General features: G+C 36.9%; 1 protein-coding gene across 2 annotated transcripts in view; it reads right to left on the bottom strand.

Annotated features, from left to right (window-relative positions):
• PDE5A (phosphodiesterase 5A) overlaps window positions 1–20,848 on the bottom strand; it is a 132,924-nt gene that overhangs the window by 93,512 nt on the left and 18,564 nt on the right. For both annotated transcript variants that reach the window (XM_055274713.2, XM_055274714.2), the window contains exons 2-3: window positions 16,842–17,430; window positions 6,293–6,382 (exon numbers count right to left, since the gene is read on the bottom strand). In XM_055274713.2, the coding sequence (XP_055130688.1) occupies window positions 6,293–6,382; window positions 16,842–17,430 (679 nt within the window). The remainder of the gene's footprint in view (window positions 1–6,292; window positions 6,383–16,841; window positions 17,431–20,848) is intronic.

The following is a 20,848-nucleotide window of genomic DNA, read 5'->3' as shown; positions in this document are numbered from 1 at the left end:
CATGAAGATTAAATGAACTACTTGCCAGATCATTAGCACAGTTTTCACAAGATTTGCTCAATAAATATCACACATGTTTACTGTCTCCTACATACAAGGCAGTTATTTCCAAAGTCCTACCCCATACTCCTCAAACTGCTCCTTCATATACACCCTGGACTGGCTCTCTTCTCTCCCTTGATCACTTTTTTCTTTCTGTCTTTATTCATTTTCTCCAGTCAGTAGCTCTTTGACCTTCCAAAATAAATTATTTTAGCCTTCTCACACTTCTCCAGTTTCTTTTTCCACTTTGCCCATTAACTCCATTCTCTAGAAGGGAGTAGGGAGAGGGGAAGATTGCAAAAACTTAACCTCTATGATTTTTTTCAAAAATTACCATCACAGATGTTTAGTAATATCTATGGTCCTTACTTGTAAAAAAAGCACTGCTGTATGTATAACAGTTATGGTTATAACATTAATGAAAAGAACTCCCAAACATTTTTAATTAGTTGAAATACTTTACAAGAATAAGAGGCAAATAAAGAGCTTAGATATTTCAGTGAATCTTAAAAATCTTCCTGCACTTTCTGGCCTATGTTATAATTCAGACTTTAGTATTCAATAGTCAACTACTCCATTCAAACAGCTTTCCAGAGTTGGTACCAATGTCTTTAAAAACCAGTGTCACTGAAAGGTACCAGGATATTTTGTAAACAATCAATATTTAATGATTCAATAATCACAGTTCTTTTTAGGTTCCTTGACAATTAGTCGGAATGGGTATTGGCTTACTCGATAAGTCTGGACTTAGAAAAAGAGAAAACACCAAATTCATTTTGCCTCATTTACACGTTTCCCTTAAGTTTAAAGTTTCTTAGAGGGAAATCAATAGACTATGTCAGGGGCTATGTTGGGATCCCAGTTAGCTGAGTACTGGCTTTGGTCCCAGTTAGCTGATTATTATGTGGCTAATGACCTCTTCATGGAGCTCTTATTCCTTGTCTCTCTTAAAAGCTCTATTAGTTCTACACCTCCTTTTAAAGAATAGTAGCTGACGCACTTCCAGTGTGTCAGGAACTACGTTAAACGCTTCACTCACATGAATGCATTTAATCTTCCCAATAACCCTTTAAGGCAGATCCTTTTATTGCCCTTATTTTGCAGATGAGGAAACTGAAGATCAAAGGGATTAACCAGTTCCATCCTGGTTTGTCAGCCAGCAACCAAGTGGTAAAGATGGGATTCAAGCCCAGAGCAAGCAATCTTAATAATTAGTCCCAAAAGCCTCCCTGCAACTTTCCATTTTGGTTTAAAATTTTCATGAGAAAGAGTAGTTATGTGTACATACAAAAGCAAACACTACTCTGAGTTTGTTTATAAAGATATAAATTTAAAGACAGTTCTGGAAGTCAAATATTGCACCTTGTTAGTGGCCTGGGTTTATTTTTTGGCCAGCCAAATTACTTTTTATATTATAACAGCCACGCTTGATAGTGTGTCTGTTCTGTCTCTCTTCATTCTTTTCTCTAAAAACGTTAATTCTCAGGAGAAATAATTTTGAACTTGGCAGTGTGACCCTGGGAAGAAAGGGAGCAAGATGAGAAGGAAGGAGAATGGGGAGGGTCAGCAAGATGTTTAAAAGGCTGTGTTCTGGGCCAGGCACGGTGGCTCACGCCTGTAATCCCAGCACTTTGGGAGGCCGAGGCAGGCGGATCACGAGGTCAAGAGATCCAGACCATCCTGGCTAACATGGGGAAATCCCATCTCTACTAAAAATACAAAAATTAGCTGGGTGTGGTGGCACATGCCTGTAGTCCCAGCTACTCAGGAGGCTGAGGCAGGAGAATTGCTTGAGCCTGGGAGGCGGAGGTTGCAGTGGGCCGAGATCATACCACACTGCACTCCAGCCTGGTGACAGAGTGAGACTCTGTCTCAAAAAAAAAAAAAAAAAAAAAAAAAAAAAAAAAAAGACCGGGCGTGGTGGCTCATGCCTGTAACCCCAGCATTTTGGGAGGCTGAGGTGGGCGGATCACGAGGTCAGGAGATCATAGCCATCCTGGCTAACACGGTGAAACCCCGTCTCTACTAAAAATACAAAAAGAAATTAGCCAGACGTGGTGGCAGGCGCCTGTAGTCCCAGCTACTCAGGAGGCTGAGGCAGGAGAATGGCGTGAACCCGGGAGGTGGAGCTTGCAGTGAGTTGAGATTGTGCCACTGCACTCCAGCCTGGGTGACAGAGCGAGACTCCGTCTCAAAAACAAACAAACAAACAAAAAACAAAAGCTGTGTTCTGGAAGCCCTCTCTTGAATAAAGTTACAGATTGAACATCCCTTATCCGAAATGCTCGGGACTTAGAAGTGTTTCAAGTTTTAGAATATTTTTGTATTTTGGAATATTCGCATTATTATCAGTTGAGCATCCCTAACAGAAAAATCCAAAATGCTTCAATGAGCATTTCTTTTGAGGGTCATGTTAGCACTCAAAAAGTTTCACATTTTGGAGCATTTTGGATTTTCAAATTAGGGATACTCAACCTGTATTTAGTCCCCAGTGAAGCTACTGAAGATTTTTTAATCTCATGAAATGCTTAGTGTAAGAGTCCAAGCCTCATATTAAGTCACCACAAGGTAAAACAGACACCAGCAGGAGAGGATGTGAGAGCACAGAGAGAGACACGAGAAAGCTCAGGAACCCAGCAGAAGTCTAAAGGAGAGCTTCGGGCTATTTGGGGATCTGTGGCCGAATCCACTTCAATCAGATCTGTAAGAAGGCAGCAGGTCCTTGGCTAAGAGTGGGGTTATATATTCATGTAATGAAATTTAAATCATCTCTCAGTAGAATGCCTAGAATTAAAAAGACTGATACACTATGTGTTGCCAAGGATGTGATGTAAGGGGAACTCTCATACACTGCTGATAAGAATGAAATATGGTACAGCTACTTTGGAAGAGTTTGGAAGTTTCTTATCAAATTAAATACCTACCATATGACTTAGCAACTGCCCTCCTATGTATTTACCCAAAAGATGTGAAAGCATAAGTCCACACAAAGGTCTGTATGCAAACATACTGACAGCAGCTTTTTTTTGTAATAGACACAAACTGGAAATAACTGAAATGTTTATCAACTGATGAATGCATAAACGAATTGTAGTATATCCATACCATGGAATAAATCACTCAGCAATAAAAAGGTACAAACTACTGATACATCCAACAGTAGGGCTGAATCTCACACCCATTAGGCTAAGTGAAAGAAGCTAGATACAAAAGACCACATACTGTATGATTCCATTTAAATGACATTCTAGAAAAAGCAAAACAATAGTGACAAAAAGCAGATCAGTGCTTGTCAGGAGCTGTGGGTTAAGGGAGGAGGAGGAGATCAACTGCAAAGGGGTACAGGGGAACATTTGAAATGACAGAAATGTTCTATATCTTGATTGCAGTGGTGGTTATGTGATCGAATATACATATCTCAAATTCATCAAACTGTACACTTAAGCTGGGTAAATTGTATTATATATGTATTAATCTGTTCTCACACTGCTATGAAAAAATACCCAAGACTGGGTAATTTATAAAGTAAAGAGGTTTAATTGACACACAGTTCCTCATTGCTGGGGAGTCCCCAGGAAACTTACAATCATGGCAGAAGGCAAAGGAGAAGCAGACACCTTCACATGGCGGCAGAATGGTGTGAGTATCAGTAGGGTAAATGCCAGATGCTTATAAAACCATCAGATCTCATGAGACTCACTCACTATCACGAACAGCATAGGGGAAAACGCCCACATGATCCAATTACCTCCACCTGGTCCCGCCCTTGATACGTGGGGATTATGGGGATTATAATTCAAGGTGAGATTTTTGGTGGGGACACAGCAAACCATGTCAGTATGTAAATTATATCTCAATATAGCTGCGGTTTTTAAATTTTTTATTTAATTTAAGTCATCCTCACCGGCAGTCATAATATGGAAGAATGTATATCCTGAGGATACTTTCTGTAGAAGGGGCCATCCTACTCACTTCTTCCTAGTGATTCTGTTGCATTCTCATCAGTTCCCCCAATCCTGACTGTTGGAGAAATTGTTCACACTATCTAGAAAGAGAAGCTCAATCAGGGCATAATTCAGGCTGAATCCCTTTGCCAGTACAAAGCTGTTTTGGGGGCCACGATTTTAAAGTATCCTTAATAACTAAAAGCTGAACATTGTCTTCCTAAGTGCACGGAATCTTAGTCTGTGGTTTATAACTAGGCCTGCCAGATGAAATTTGAGTTGGATTTGAGTTCAGATAAACAACAAATAATTTCTTAGTATAATGATGTCCCAAATAATGCATGGGACACATTTTTTAAAAAATTTGATATACCTGGCAACCATATTAATAACACAATAATGATCAGTCCAGTCTTTTCAATTTTATGTATTCATTCACATACTTAATTAAACTAATTAATTAATCTCATATTATGTCATTGCTGCAGGCATTCTTAGTTACTACTGCTGGAACTACACTTTTTAAGAAACCATATGGCAACTCTAAGGCACTGAGAATGACTACTGGGAAGTAACTGACTTAGGGCCTTGTTAATCAAATTGTGATCAGCAGACCCAGGTAATCATCAACTTGGTACTTGTTAGAAAAGAATCTCAGGTTCTACCCAGACCTACTGAATTCAGAATCTGCATTTTAACAAAATCCCCAGGTGATTCCTATGCACAACACAGTTTTAGAAGCACTGATTTAGAAAGCTGTGTTTTAGGCAAATTTCCAGGCAGTGATATGTAGAATGGACTAAAGGGAAATCGACTGCAAGGATAGAAACACCTTACAAGAACATTTAAAAACCTCAGGCATTACTTCAAAATCTGAATCATGGTGCATGCAGGTAGCACGAATAAAAAGAAAAAAATACTGAAATCAGAAACATTCTAATGGAAAAAATCAATGGGGTTTGGTAACAGACTAGATGGAGGAGGGAGAATAAATGTCAGAATTTGAATATAAATCAAGTAGAAGCATCAAGTACTTCTAATATGATTGGCAGTGGTTCTCAACCTTGGCCACACATTGCAGTCATTTGGGAGCTTTAACAAATACTAATACCTGGGTCCCAATCCTTGAGATTCTGATTTAAGGTGAAACCTCGGCATTAGAATTTTTAAATGCTATACCCAGATAACTGGTAAAACATTTCCGCATGTGTCTGTGAGGGTGTTCCCAGAAGAAATTAGCATTTGAATCAGCAGACTGAGTGAAAAAGATTCTCCCTCACCAACGTAGGTGGGCATCATCCAATCCACTGAGGGCCCAGACAGAACAAAAAGGCAGAGGAAGAGCATATTTTGCTCTCTCTTAGGAAGCTGGGACATCCATCTTCTCCCTCCTCTGAGACAACAGAACTTCAAGTACTCAAAGATCCTTGGACTCTAGGACTCACACCAGCAAATCTCCCAGTTTCTCAGGCCTTCAGCCTCAGACTGAATTAACACCACAGGCTTTCCTGTTCTCCAGCTTGAAGATGGCAGACTGTGAGACCTCTTGGTCTCCACAATTACATGAGCTAATTTCCATAAATAAATCCCCTCATATATCTTCATATATCCTATTGCTTCTGTTTCTGTGGAGAACCCCAATTAATACAATTGGTAATCTTTTAGACTTCTCCAGTTGGTTGTAATAAACAGTCAGGATTGAGAATGCTCAATTGAAATATTCAGTTTAACTGATAATTTATTAACTCTTTTTTCCAAATAAGTGTAAAATGAAGAGGGAATTCGGTGATAACAGAATCCAAATCTTCTAGTTAGGTGAAATATAAACTAACATATTTTCATTTGCCTGTTAAAATTTCAAATTGAAATTTACATGATTAGAATTAGCTATGATTCCCATTTTTTTCAAAACCTCAATTTGAATGAAATCAGTTAATGACCACTGTAGTTGGATGAGCATTTATGAATATTATTCATACTCCTAAAACATAATATGCAATGAATTGATTCTAATCACAACCATAATTACATATCTTAAGATAGAATAAGGCCTTCAGGAAGAGGGGAGGTAGAATATGACCTGCATAAAATTTATTTCTAAGTAAATGGCCATAATAAAGTAATTACCAGAATTAGGCCCTGTAACTAAAAATCTGAATACAAAAAAATCAAGCAGAACATTTAAGAACTTTATAGCTAATCTGTCACTAAAGCATTATTTCATATATATGCAAAGTAAATAAAAAATATTTTTCAAAAAGAAAAATATTTCCAATGACCTTTCATAAAATGGAAAATTGGCTTACCTCTTCCCTGTGATTCTTAATTGGCATACAAAGAATGCTTTGTGTCTTGTAGCCTGTAATTTGGTCAACTTCTGCATTGAACCGAGGATCCTAGTATGGAAAAAGAAATTCAATTTAATGACTGACCTGTTCAAAGATTGATTTGATTTTTCTGATTTATTAGATTAGAGAAATCTAACCTTGGACTTACCTTGTTACTCTGAGTAACAATTTTATCGTTGTGAAAGGCATCATCATGTAAGTACATATTATATTTGACAAAGATAAATTTAAGTTGCTGAGCTTTTTTATAAGCAGCTAGTGTTTAAGAGAAAAAAATACAGACTCAAACAAATGTTCAGAAATAAAGAAAATTCAAATTATTAACCACTTTAGATAGCTGTACTTAAATTCAGGAAAAAGTGGCATCTCTCCACCTCTGTAATATCATCTCACAACCTGATTCTATTGTGCCTCCAGAACAACCTTTTCAATAAATGACTTTACTTCCCTTGTAAGGGCTCTTTTACAGTTCTTCAGTATTCTGTACTTCTATCTCAAGTATTCCTAAGAATTTAAATTATACACATATATACACAATCTGATTGAGTCAGATTGTAAACAATCCTTTAATCTTTTGAATTTCCCCTTTTACAAGGAACATTATACACATCCAATCATCATAAAGGACTTCTGAGGTGTTAAATTTCTAAGTATGAATTAAAGAAACAAAGGTAAAGTTTAATTTTCCATTACACTTTAGATTGGGAAGATCTCAAATTAGGCTGTAAACTCTACGAGGGTTTTTTGTTGTTGTTGTTGTTCATTACTGTATTCCTAGCACAGGAACTCAATCAAAAGCATGTGTTAAATCAATGAATGAATTCATTAACAAATAATACCACGGTTATCAAATGTTATCATTTTTACCTTACCATATAGTTTAAAGCAAATCTTGTCAGAAAAGGGAAAACCAAAGTAGAGGAAATCAATAGCTACAACTACATGAGGTAAGAGTGGAATGGAAACAAGCATTCCAGGACATAAACATCTGAATGAGTGCTGTTCCCTTCAAAGCGATAGCCTTGGGGAGTTACATGCTCAATCTAATAATAGCATCACTGCTCCAAAAACCACGCAGTTGGAATTCCCTTCAGAGAATATGGAATACCCACACTGGAAAAGCTCATCTTTTGATGAGCTTTGAAGGTCATTTCTTTTTAAAAAAATAAAAAATAAATTAGTCACAGTAAAGCTGTGAATGAAGTGATTACACTAGATTCCATCAATTGGGGTCAGAAATGAGGCCAATTTTCAACTGAGGGCCCAACTTAGCTTAAAGATAATTTCAAAAGAAAAGCTATAAAATGGTGAAAAATCAGCATAAATATTTTATATTATAAGCACTACTACATTTTTGCTTTTTCTGCAAACATGCTCAAAGTTATATGAATTGAGATGTAGAGAAAAATTTTAGCTGAATCTTCCTAATAAAATTCTTATTTTATCTTTAGATATTGTCTAAAGAAAGCAGACAAGATAATGATGTTGATGAATTAAAGAAGAGAAAAATTATTGATATATAGTGAATTATTTTACAAACCAATAAGTAAAACATGAATAAAAATACATCCTCAGTGTTACTTTGTTAATAAACGTTTGAATTATGAGACAATTTATAAAGAAGACTTAACCCAACTACCTAATCAAAGCAGTAGAGTTTGACAGATTAAATTTAGTAGGAACTTTCACATCTTTTTTGTGTCTACTGTTAGTTGAAAATCAACAGCAGTTCTGAATTTTACTCTCCAGTGAAGTGGGTGGGAATAAATACATCTTTCAAATTTCATTTGAGGTGAAGTTCCAAACTCCTGACATCTCAAGGAGTTTTCCTTTAATAATGTACTCAGTGCAAAGACAATATACATAAAGGAGTTCTAACCCCTCTAGGTCCAGTAAACATCAAAGAAAAAAATGGAACACTACAATCATTGTGATTATTCCTTTCATGGTTTGTTTACAAGAACATGACAGTATGAAAGAACACAAGCCTTGGATGTCCACTTGCCATAACAAAGTATCAGGTACCAGAATCCCTTCCTGCTGAAGACATCTATAAGACTAGACAAAATACAAGACAACAAAGCCATGGGCAGAGCAAAGAGAAAGACAACATACGTCATTGCCATTCAACATTCTGGCTTTCTGCCTGAGGGCGTTTTCCTGCTTTAGAGAAGGCAGGTGCTACCCAATGAGAGCAACACTTTGAAACAGAACTGAATGGAGCTCCAAACTTCTAAAGTGGTTGGAAAGTATAAAGCACAGGGGCTGTGCTAGGGGGTTGGAAGGAAGATGGTTAGGAAGCGGTGACCAAAATATACTGAGTTTCTAGTCACTTTGGGCATGTATAGGGCAAAAAACCTAAAGGACTAGCAAAAATTACCTGCTGAAGGCTAAAAACTGAATGTGACACCAATTAGTGAAGTGTTTGGAGACAATGGAGTTCCAGCCCAGCCAGAGTAGAGAATTCATTCAGCAGCTCAGGCATTGAGACAGGGAAAGACCACTCCTTAGGAGTAAGGACTATACCATATAGTTGGGGGTACTCCATAAGACTAAATTCAAAAGATCCACTCTAACAAATAATAAGACCAAGCCTGACAGGATCAAAAGAATCTGCCAGTAATTTTACTGCCTGCCCGAACAAATCTCATCCCTTTTTTAAAAGAAGAGGATATAATCCAAATGTAGTGAAACAGACTATGACCAGCAGACAATACAAAATCACCACATATGTAAAGAAACAGGAAAATGAAACCCATAGTAAAGAGAAAAAGTAGTCAATAAAAAATGACCCCAAGATGATTCACATGTTGGACTTCACAGATAAGGACTTTAAAGCAGCTATTAAAAATTAATGTAGGGATTTAAAGAAAAATATAGTAATAACTTCTTTGCAGAGATGGGAATCTCTGCAAGGAAAGAAAAAACTATTAAAATAGTCAAATGAAAATTCTAGAACTGAAAAGTATAGTGTGTAAAACACCAAGTTCATTAACACATTTAACAGCCCACTGAAAACAGCTGAAGAGTCAGTGACCCTGAAGATAGATCAACAGAAAGTATCCATTCAGAAGGATTGAAAGGAAAAAGAAAACAAACCATAAAACATTAACAAAGTTTCAGTGTCTTTTAGGATACTATCAAGTGTGTATACACACACACACACACACACACACACACACATATATTTGGAGTCCCAAAGATAATGAAGCTGAAAAATATTTAAAGACTTATAAAGAAAAATTTCCCAAATTGATGAAAACCTTAAGCTTACACACATGGTGTGAAAATGATATGTAGGGTGAAACATATAAGTCAAAAACAATACAAAGGATGGCTGACCTCTCCCATGAAAAATGAAGACAAGAAAAAAATGAGAAAGCTCTTTTTTAAAATATTGAAAGAAAACTACTATCAACTGATAGTGGTTCATCTATCCAGTGAAAATATCCTTCAAGAATATAGGCAAAATAAAGGCATTTTCAGATAAACTAAAACTGAGAGTATTTGTCAGCATTGTATGTACTATAAGAAGTGTGAAAGGAAATTCTGTAGTCTAAAGAGAAAGATACTAAAATCTAGAAAGAGCTGGAAATGTGGCTTGAGCACGAGTATATATATATATATATATAAAAACAATAAGGAAGCCTAGTCTTTCATTTTTGGAGAACAAAACACCCAACAGAGGAAAAAAAGAAAAATAATGCATCTTTAGTTGTTGGATGAAATTGGAAGTATCAGTATGAATTCAGTTGTTTTTATTATAATAAGTGGATAGATATAGAAATAAATACAATATAGATGTGTATGTATATTTATATATTATTTTCCTAGCTCTGTCTGCTAATATACCAGCAACAATGAGCACATCTAGTGCCTTAATCTTGGTTTCTTAATACTATTCCCCCCACTAAAAGAAACCAGGGCTGCTTGGGAAAAAAGAATGATTCTAGGGCTAGGGCACGGAAAGTGTAAGACAGGCCTCAAACATTCTGATTAGCCAGAAAGTGAAAAAAATGCCCCAAAAGTAATGAGGACATAACAAAAAGACACAGGACTCAGCAAATTTGTAATAATTTGAACATCAGCCTAAAGATAATAAGAGAACATAATTGACTAAATAAAATATTACACGAGTCCATAATGATGTGAATGCATGAATGAAGGAGAAGGCAAAACTCTCCCTTACATTAGAATTTCAGCTAATAAATATAAGAGGTATGATGGAGTTAGAAAATCAGTGGATGCTAAAGCTGGTCAGTAGGTTGTTGATGAACAGAGTATTTACACAGTCTCAAAGTATCTGCCCATATGATACTTATTAATTACAATGGGAAAAACTATTGGAGAAACCTGGTGGATATCACTTTAAAAAAGTTATCAAATTTAACATCATCAATACTTACATCACATAAATATGTCTCCTTATAAGATGCACTAAGAAGGTGTGTGGTATAATTAAACATGTTTCTGATCTTTGTTCCCAGTTCCTGACACAGACCTCCTAAAGGCCATGGGATTTCTTGAGTGATACTAGTTATTTCCATATTTGCAACAAGCCCTTTTCAACCATACCCGAATTCACACTAATGAGGTGAGCCCTAGAAGGCTTCAGGATTAGGGGTGGAAAACAGAAAACCCAACCTTGTGATTAGAGGTTTAGAACTTCCAGTCCCACCACCAACCTCTGGAGAGGGGAGACTGGCTGGAGATTGAATCCACTCACCAATGGCCAATAATGTAATCAATCATACCTACATAATAAAACCTCAATAAAAAGCTGAGAAGAATGAGGTCTAGGGAAGCTTCCAGGGTGGTGAACATATTGATGTGCTGGGATGCTGGCATTCTGGAGAAGGCATAGAAGCTCTGCACACCACCCCAGCCCCTGCCACCTCCCATACCTTGCCCTATTTGGCTGCTCCTGTGTTGTATGTGACCTTTTTAATAAAACTGTAATCATAAGTATAGTGCTTTCTTGAGTTCCGTGAGTCATTCTATCTAATTACTGAACCTAAGTGGGGGTCACTAGAATCCTTGAATTGCTAGTCAGCCTGGAAGAAGTGTGGTACCCTAGGGATCCCACTTGCGGCTGACATCTGAAGTTGGGGCAGGCTTGTGGGATTCAGCCCTTAACATGCAGGGTCAGTGCTAACTCCATGAGGTTAAGAATCAGAACTGAATTGGGTTGAATTAGGTTGAACTGGGTTGCAGTGTCAAAGAACTGGAAAATTAAATAGTTGTTGCTTAGTTAAGGTGTTAGCATTAACATATATGGTATTCCAGCTAAAAGGGCCTAGCTTGAATCTATTTGTGAAGGACATTCTACAAAATAACAGGCCTGTACCCTTTAACAATGTCTAAATTTAAAAAGATAAAGAAATGCTGAGAAACTGTTTCAGATGGAGGGGAGACTAAAGAGACATTACAACTATGTGCAATATGGGATCCTGAATACTATCCCGGATTGGGAGAAAATAACTCTAAAGCTTATTAATGGGATGGAACAACTGATGAAATTTTGACTATGGACTGTTAATAGTCCTGTATCAGATTAGATAATAGTATTGTATCAATATAAAATTTCCTGATTTTGATAATTTTATTATGGCTGAGTAAGAGAATATTCTTATTAGAAAATATACACTGAACTATTTAGTAAAAACATATCTTTAGCTTATTAAATCTTTCAGAAATTATAAGCATATATTACTTATATGCATTATAGAGTGAAAAAGAGGAAACGATAAAGCAAATGGGGCAAAAAAATAACTGGAGAATCTGGGTAAAGGGTGTATGGCAGTTTCTTATACTGGTCTTGCAACTTTTCTGTGAGTTTAAAATTATATCAAAATAAAAATAACAGAAAATTTAAAAAAGGAAACAACACAGATGACTCGACAAATTATAAGGCTGGTTTTCTTCCACAGAGTGGAATTTTTAAGACAATGCCTGAAACATTGAACAAGCATAGACACAGCAGTTCCCAAACTGTGTTCCCAGGGGCACAGTTACACTTCGATTAGGAGATTTGTCTAAATTACAACAATTGCTAGGGGTTTTCTTTTTCTTCTAGAATTCATCTGGAAATAATCATCTGAAGTTCAGTTGAAACAGTTCGTATTCTTTTAGAAAAATATATTGATAAATAGTTGAAGTAGAAAGTAAGACCTGCATGGTGAGAGAAGGTGAAAATTTGTTTCTCTGGAGAAAAAAAATGAAAGGGAAAGATGAAGTGGGGAAGGAAGGAATAATAGCTACATGGTCAAGGCCACATAAGTGGCAATTTGACCCTTCCCTAAGACCCTCCAAGCTTTCTCTCCAGAAATCATGGTTCACATGGAGTGTCTGTCCTGGAGTAGAAACAGGACATGAGTCTGAGTTTTGTACTCTAATTGACTTGGGAGAAGGAGAGATGTTTTGACAATGTAAATCCTTAAGACATAGGAATCATGGGAAGGTTTAAGACTTCCTTAGCACATGGAATGGGGTTCAGGGCAATCCTGTGTAGTTATTGGATGTTATCTGGTTTTCCTATAAAAGGAAAATACCAAGCACATTTATATAGTAGCTCTGATTATATATCTTAGTATTAGTAGCTTCTTAGTATAAGTGTTAATATCTTATTAATAAATGTGTTAATATCTTCTTGTTATTTATAAATGCTGTGCCAAGCCAGTTGCAGTGGTGTGCACCTATGGTCCCACCTACTCAGGACCATAGTCACTTCTCATGTAGTTGAAGTGAGTGGATCACCTAATCCAGGACTCCAACCTGAGCAACACAGTGAGACTCTGGCTTAAAATAAATAAATAAATAAATACATACATACATACACACATACATACATACATACATGGCGTGGCACATTGAAGGTAGTTGCATGATGGTGGGCTGATGCATGAGACCATGTGTGACTGAACATCAATGTACAGGTAGCATTTACCAACTAATCTTTTCATCGGTATTTATAGGTCTACGTAAGAATCACTGGTCTGAGTAGTGGAGCTTGTCTTGTATTTTGAATATATGAATATGTTTTCTTATCAGTAATAAAACAATAGAATTTTTCAAATTTATATCACTTTATATCATTTTCTGTTACAAAGTTTTAAAAGTGAACTAAATATAGGTCATTTGTTATAATTAACTTTATAAGACTTTAAAAAAAATTCACAGCATCAATCAGTATTATTCTGTTTCACAGACACCTCTCTTGGTTTCCCACAGCGACATTACATCCTTTAAAGTGGTCTACGGTCAAATAAGCTTAAGAAATACTGCCATACAGTGTCATTTTTACAGATGCATGTTTAAAGAGCTAGGACTCAGAAAACATTAGAATATATTTTTATATCCTGACTACTTTAAAAAAATATAGTACTTTAATTATTCAAATTATGGATGGTGCTTAGTAATGAATTATCCATTAGCCAACTGACTTCCACTGCTAATATCAATATAAATTAGATCACAATGTAAATTAGATCACAATGTAAATTAGATCACAGATCAACCCCCACAAGTTCTAATGAAATTCTTGGGACATGAAATAACTCCTGCAAGGCTACTATAAATACAGATCAAGGGTACCAAAGGTGAAGTAGCAACATGAGAAATCCACAGGCTAAGAGGCATCACCCCGGGAGCAGTGCAAATCAAGGACACTAGCTGTTTTGAACGATAGTACAAGAATTAAATCATTATCAAATGCAAAACAGAAAATACATTGTCAAAACTTTGACGATGGTAGGCAGATTAAATAAAACGCATATAAGTGAAGAATTCTCAGGGCTGGAGACAGTTAGGACCATGAAGACAAATAAAGGCTTTCTCAACAAAGCTGGAGAATATTTATGATCCTACTGTACTCTTGGGACCATAGTGCCATTGAAAAGTGGATACCCAGCTGTCACTTAAGACAGGAAGAGGATTCTGCAAACTTGGCAGCAATCCTTCAGCTGTGTCCCTAATACCCCTCTTGGAATCTGCTACAGTGTGAAGTTACTACAGAGCTCAAAGAGGTCATAGACATACTCTATGAAGACCAGTAAATTTTTCCAAGAGAATCAAAATTGAACACATTGCTTATATAGAATGGATTCTGAAAAAAACATTTCAGGACTTAACCTAGATGAACTATCACACCCCAAATCCCGGCCCTCGGTATTACTCACTAGTAGTACCATTATTCATTTACCCAACTTCAAAACCTGGGTCATCTTCAACTCCTCTTTTCCCTTCACTTGCATCTCCTATTAGCTGCCAAGTTCAGCAGATTCTATTAGGTTGGTGCAAAAGTAATCGTGGTTTTTGCCATTAAAAGTAATAGCAATTACTTTTGCACCAACCTAATACTTCTTCATCTGAAATCCATTCCTTCCTTTTGATCTTTAAGGCCAGGGTCCTTGTTAAGGTCCTTACTTCCTCATATTTACTTAGACTATTAAGATAATCTTCTACCCTCCCAACTTGTAGCATTTCCCCCTCTAATTCATTTTAAGACTACTGTAAAGTTAATCCTTCCAAGGCACAATTTAAATCATACTAGTTCCCCTTTCGAAACATCTTCAGTTACTCCTCATGTTTCTAAACCAAATATATATTCCTCAGCCTGGCATTCAAGACCTCAGTAATTTCCTGGCTGTGCTCCCACAGCTCCTTCTTTTTTTTTTTTTTTTCTTGAGACGGAGTCTTGCTCTGTCACCCAGGCTGGAGTGCAGTGGCGCAATCTCGGCTCACTGCAAGCTCCGCCTCCCGGGTTCATGCCATTCTCCTGCCTCAGCCTCTCCAAGTAGCTGGGACTACAGGCGCCCGCCACCACGCCCGGCTAATTTTTTGTATTTTTAGTAGAGACGGGGTTTCACCATGGTCTCGATCTCCTGACCTCGTGATCCACCCGCCTCGGCCCCCCAAAGTGCTGGGATTACAAGCGTGAGCCACCACGCCCGGCCTCCCACAGCTCCTTCTTATCCACACACTTACATGTCCAGATTCTTATCCACACACTTACATGTCCAGATTCTTATCCACACACTTACATGGTCCTACTTGCCTATCTCTTCTAACTTCTCTTTACCTCTGGATCTCACCATGCACAAATCTCAATTTATTCAATTTATTCAAATTTTCCGGGATCTGTATCAGACATTGCTCCCTCAAAGAAATCTTCCTCTGGCCGGGCATGGTGGCTCCCTCCTGTAATCCCAGCACTTTGGGAGGCTGAGACAGGAGGATCATCTGAGGTCAGGAGTTCGAGACCAGCCTGGCCAACATGGTGAAACTCCGTCTCTACTAAAAACACAAAAATCAGCCAGGTGTGGTGGCGGGTACCTGTAATCCCAGCTACTCGGGAGGCTGAGGCAGGAGAATCACTTGAATCTGGAAGGCAAAGGTTGCAGTGAGTCGAGATCGTGTCACTGCACTCTAGCCTGGGTAGCAGAGTGAGATTCCATCTTAAAAAAGAAAAAAAAGAAATCTTCCTCCATCTTTCCCACTAGATGTCCTATCCTGCTTCTCTGAACCTTATCACATTTTTCTTGGCATCTGTTATGACCTGCTCTCTATGCTATTTATCTATTGCATGTACTATTATTTTAATTCAACCAATATTTACCAAGCCCTATGTGCCAGGCACTATAAGGCACCAGGAACACAATAAAACAGCTATGACTCTCTGAATTAAATGAACTGAGCCAGAATTACCACTGAATCTTTATAGTGTACCACACAGTAGAAAGCTAGAACAATTGTTCTATCAAGATACTGTAAGATACCTCATAAACATATAAAGTGCCATTCAGTTAAGATGCTTGGTTTTAAAACTAAAATTCCATTAATAAAAAGGATTATTTTAAATGGGAAATTTGAAGAATCTTACAGTGTAACCTTTAAGCCCTTAATTAAAGACTTGTGCATAGGTATAGCAAAAGCAGAAGAAATAACAAATCTTTCCATTGAAAACTTTTAGAGCAAAAATTTCCATTTTTTTGAAGACATCTGTAAGTTTATCTGTTTAAAAAATGAAAGAGAGGATAGAAGGAAAGAAAATCAGACTTTGGTATCAATGGGACTTTGAATGAATATGATTAATTGAATGAATGAATTAAAAGAGACTATGAGGTTTTTTTTTGTTTTTGCACCTATCATTTTAGAATCTCAGTAAAATCCTAAGAGGTTCATGTGGGGATAACATAGATGGGGATATGCATAGTGATCAGATAAAAAGATGGGAGAATATAACCATGAGATGAGCTATATTAAATTATCATTAAGGAGAAAAACAGGATGAGATTTCCTTAAGGCTCATATCCTCAACTGAACCACCAGGAAAGAAACTCTGGCAATTAAAGATGGGAAAATTCTTAGCATACATTCCAGTTTTAAATAAGTATGCAAATTATTACATCTCAGTTTCAAATATCCCCACCATTCATGATTGCTATCCAGTGCCCCAGCCATAGTACCCTCCCCAGCACCTGTCCTGCTCTCATGGTCCCCCGTTTACCTCATATGCATCTTTGATGTTCAAGGGCTCACCAAGTGCTGCCACATGTCCCACAATGCCTTTGTTCCATTCTAAGCGGATACAGTTATTTGAAGCTTCTTCCAGTGTTGAACCTTCAGCAACATCAAAGAGGCGGCTGATAAGAAACTTGTCATTGGAGCTGTCTTCACAGACAAGGAACAGGGAATAGCGGTCAGCAGAGATGAGTCCATGGATATGCAAGAAAATTTTGTGACATAAGGCTGTGACATCCAAATGACTAGAAATATCCTTCACTAATTCCAAGAGTCTTGAGCACTGGTCCCCTTCATCATGATCAAACCTTGGAGGGGTTAGAGGCATCTGTTCCTTTTTTTCTGAGTCAGAGAGGAAGCTCACAGTTCCCTCAGAATCCTTGACAACAATGGGTCTAAGAGGCCGGTCAAATTCAGAGGCAGAGATTTTCCTGGTTGGTGTTCCAGGGGCGCTGTTATCTGCACGAGGACTCTGCTGCAAGGGACAAGAGCAAGATTCGGCGTGGCCTCTGATACCTTCCTTGCACACAGGGATGGTGTGAACTCTCTCAGCAAACCATGCGTTGACCATTTCTCTGCAGAACAGAACATGCAGACACATTAGATACCTGAAGAGGAAGGGTGCTATGCCTGAGAGCTCCTAAACTGATGAGACAATAATTTGATATGTTACAGAAAATAAAAACAAGATGGTTTACTTAAGACATATGATTTTGGCCAGGAACAGTGGTTCACACCTGCAATTCCACCACCTTGGGAGGCTGAGGTGGGAGGACTGCATGAGGCCAGGAGTTGGAGAAACTGGGAAACCTAGTGAGACCCTGTCTCTAGAAAAAATTAAAAAATTAGGTGGGCATGATAGCACGTGCCTATGATCCTAACTACTGGGGAGACTGAGGCAGGAGGGTTGCTTGAGCCCAGGAGTTCGAGGCTGTAGTGAGGTATGATCACACCACTGCACCACTGCACTTCAGCCTGGGTGACAAAGTGAGACTCTCTCAAAAAAAAAAAGACAATTTTATTTTGGAAAACAATAGAGGACAATTGCTTTAAAGAACATCTTAATAAAGGCTGACTTCTACATACATAATTTTATATATCTGATTGCAGCATACCAAGCATAAAGTCTGCTTCTCTCAAAATTAGCTTATATTAAAAAGTAAAAGACACTAAATTTGCCAAGTTTTAGGAAAATATAAATATGCACATTAATTTGATGTTTAAAACACATAACTTGTTCTGAAGTTAAATATTTGAAAACTATAACAAATATTTGTCTAAATTTGGCTTGCTACTATGCCTATTTTAGATAGTTATATCTATATTGCAAAAGTAGATAAGTTTAGAAGGATTAATGAAAGAGACAAATAATTGAATCTTGTATAGAAAAATCAGACTTTTGTAAATATTATCCCAATAATGTTTGTTTAATAATGGTAAAAAAAAAAAAAGATCGCTTCTTCTAGATTATCTACAACTATTTTAAAGTAGGCTTTATCTAAGTTTAAAAATGCAGTCCAAGAAAACTGAAGGCATTTATGTTTTTAATGTACCCTCCTGTGAAAGAAACTCATTTGAGCTAAAGCTGTCACAGTAGGTGACTTTTTAAAACAAACATACCAGATCATACAAAATCCAAAACATGTTGTTCAATTCAAATAATTCCCCTCAGAACGCTGTAATCTTACACCAATTAATGGTGTCATTACTCTAGACATTTTTGGAACTCTTCTTTTGAAACAAACTTCTGAAACAATTTATAATCCAAATAAAAATACTAATTTTATCTAAAAATTAGACCTTGTTTCTCACTAACTCCTCCTCCGAAAATGAACAAATAAAACAAAAACAAAAAAACCTATGGTAACAGCTAACTTAATTCTCTATCTTCTGATAAGACATGACCCTTTAGAAAACTCAAACTTACCTTCAAAAGATAAAAACTTGCTATAACTGAGGATATTTCAAATAATTTGCCTATACAAAAAGCAATGTAATCTCAAATCTACAATGACATAATTGACTGTTTATACCAAACAAAAGGCCAGGATAAAAAAGTTTGACAATGTACTATTTTGGAGATAGTATAGGGATGTAGTCACTCTCCAAAGTTTTTGGTTGTAGTAACAATTGATATTACTTCAGCTGGGAGCGGTGGCTCACGCCTGTAATCCCAGCACTTTGGGAGGCTGAGGCGGGCGGATCATGAGGTCAGGAAATCGAGACCCTCCTGGCTACATGGTGAAACCCCGTCTCTACCAAAAATACAAAAAAATTAGCTGGGCTTGGTGGCGGGCGCCTGTAGTCCCAGCTACTCGGGAGGCTGAGGCAGGAGAATGGCCTGAACCCGGGAGGCGGAGCTTACAGTGAGCCAAGATCGCGCCACTGCACTCCAGCCTGGGCTACAGTTCGAGACTCCATCTCAAAAAAAAAAAAAAAAAGGCAATATCTAACAAATTTTAAATATATCTATCCTTTGTTCCAGAGATTTTACACATGTGACAAAGGAAATACAAGAGTATTTACTGTATATAGTAAGTACGTTTCCTATAGCAGATAAGAAGCAACCTAATATCACCAACAGAAGGCTGACTAAATACATCATGGCACATTTATACAAGAGAACACTAGGCAGACATTAAAACATGATTATATGTACTGATATGCATGATATGAATTAATTAAGTGAAAACAGAAGATGTAAAAGAGTTTGAAAAGAACACACTGTCTTATTTCTGAGTCTTTACTAAGTCTTTCATTTATGGGATATTCCCCTAATTATTTCATTTTGAACAATGATGTATTATTTGTTAAATATACATTACTCTGAAATGATACCCCATCCAGAATGTAATGGGTCAAAATGAAAAGATAAAAATATTACCTCCCTTATAATTTCAAGAGTTGAATACAGTTATAAAAGTCTCCAAAAAGTTTAGGAGAAATAAGTTTAAGAAATCCATTGTAAATATGGTGACTATAGTTAATAATAATGTATTGTATATTTAAAAATTGCTGAAAGAGAAGATTTTAAGGGTTCTCACCACAAAAAAAGATAAGTATGAGACAATGCATATGTAAACTAGCTTGACTTAGCCATTCCACAATGTATACGTACATCAAAGCATCATGCTGTACACCTTAAATACATATAATTGTTGTCAATTAAAAAATTAATTTAAAAATATCCAATGAGTAATTTAAAGGAAAACAACCTTGCTGGTCTTATGAATTGACTGACTTTCTAATAAAGAGGTATTACAAATTTGAAGAAGCACGAAAGTAATGTGGTAGGTAAGTGTATTGTACAAATCACAAGCATATACCTACACAGATTTTTAAAAACATATAATTGTCCTAATGTTTCATAGATGCATGCTGTGACTTAGGACAAAATTTCCAGTGAAGACAACATACATTAATTAAAATAATTCAGTATCTCAAAACCTTAGAAGTGAAGGTGACACATTCTGGGATTTGCTTATGTAGCCCCCAGAATTGCACTAATAGTGCCAAAGACACTGATGTTAAAAATGCATGTGAAGCTGCCAACAGTGCATAGGAAGCTTTCAAATAAAACTGTTTTGGAAAAGATAAGACAGGAAAAAAGCAATATGTCTAAGTTAATATATCTGATGTGATTTTAAATGTGGACATGTTACTAAACTGTTAAATCAATATAAAAATAGACATTTTAACAATTTCAGCCACAAACCCAAAACTTAGCCCCAACTTATTTCTTATCTTCTCAATGGGAAATGGAGATCTCCTTTTGAATTTTAAATTAAACTGCCTACTTGACAACTCCACACGGATATCTAGACCACTTAAAATGGTGAAAACAGAATTCCTAAGACCCTACCCATCTCACCTTGCCTCATCTTACTCCCTGCCAGTTTTCCCACATATGGAGTACCATCACCTCCACAGTTACTCAAACCAAACACATAGGAATTACTCTAAATTCCTGTTTCCTTCAACTCTCACATTCAG

This window comes from Symphalangus syndactylus, chromosome 4, assembly GCF_028878055.3.
Source record: "Symphalangus syndactylus isolate Jambi chromosome 4, NHGRI_mSymSyn1-v2.1_pri, whole genome shotgun sequence".
Taxonomy (NCBI): domain Eukaryota; kingdom Metazoa; phylum Chordata; class Mammalia; order Primates; family Hylobatidae; genus Symphalangus; species Symphalangus syndactylus.
Note: the sequence above shows the minus strand (reverse complement) of the source record. Positions and strands in the feature narration are given on the sequence as shown.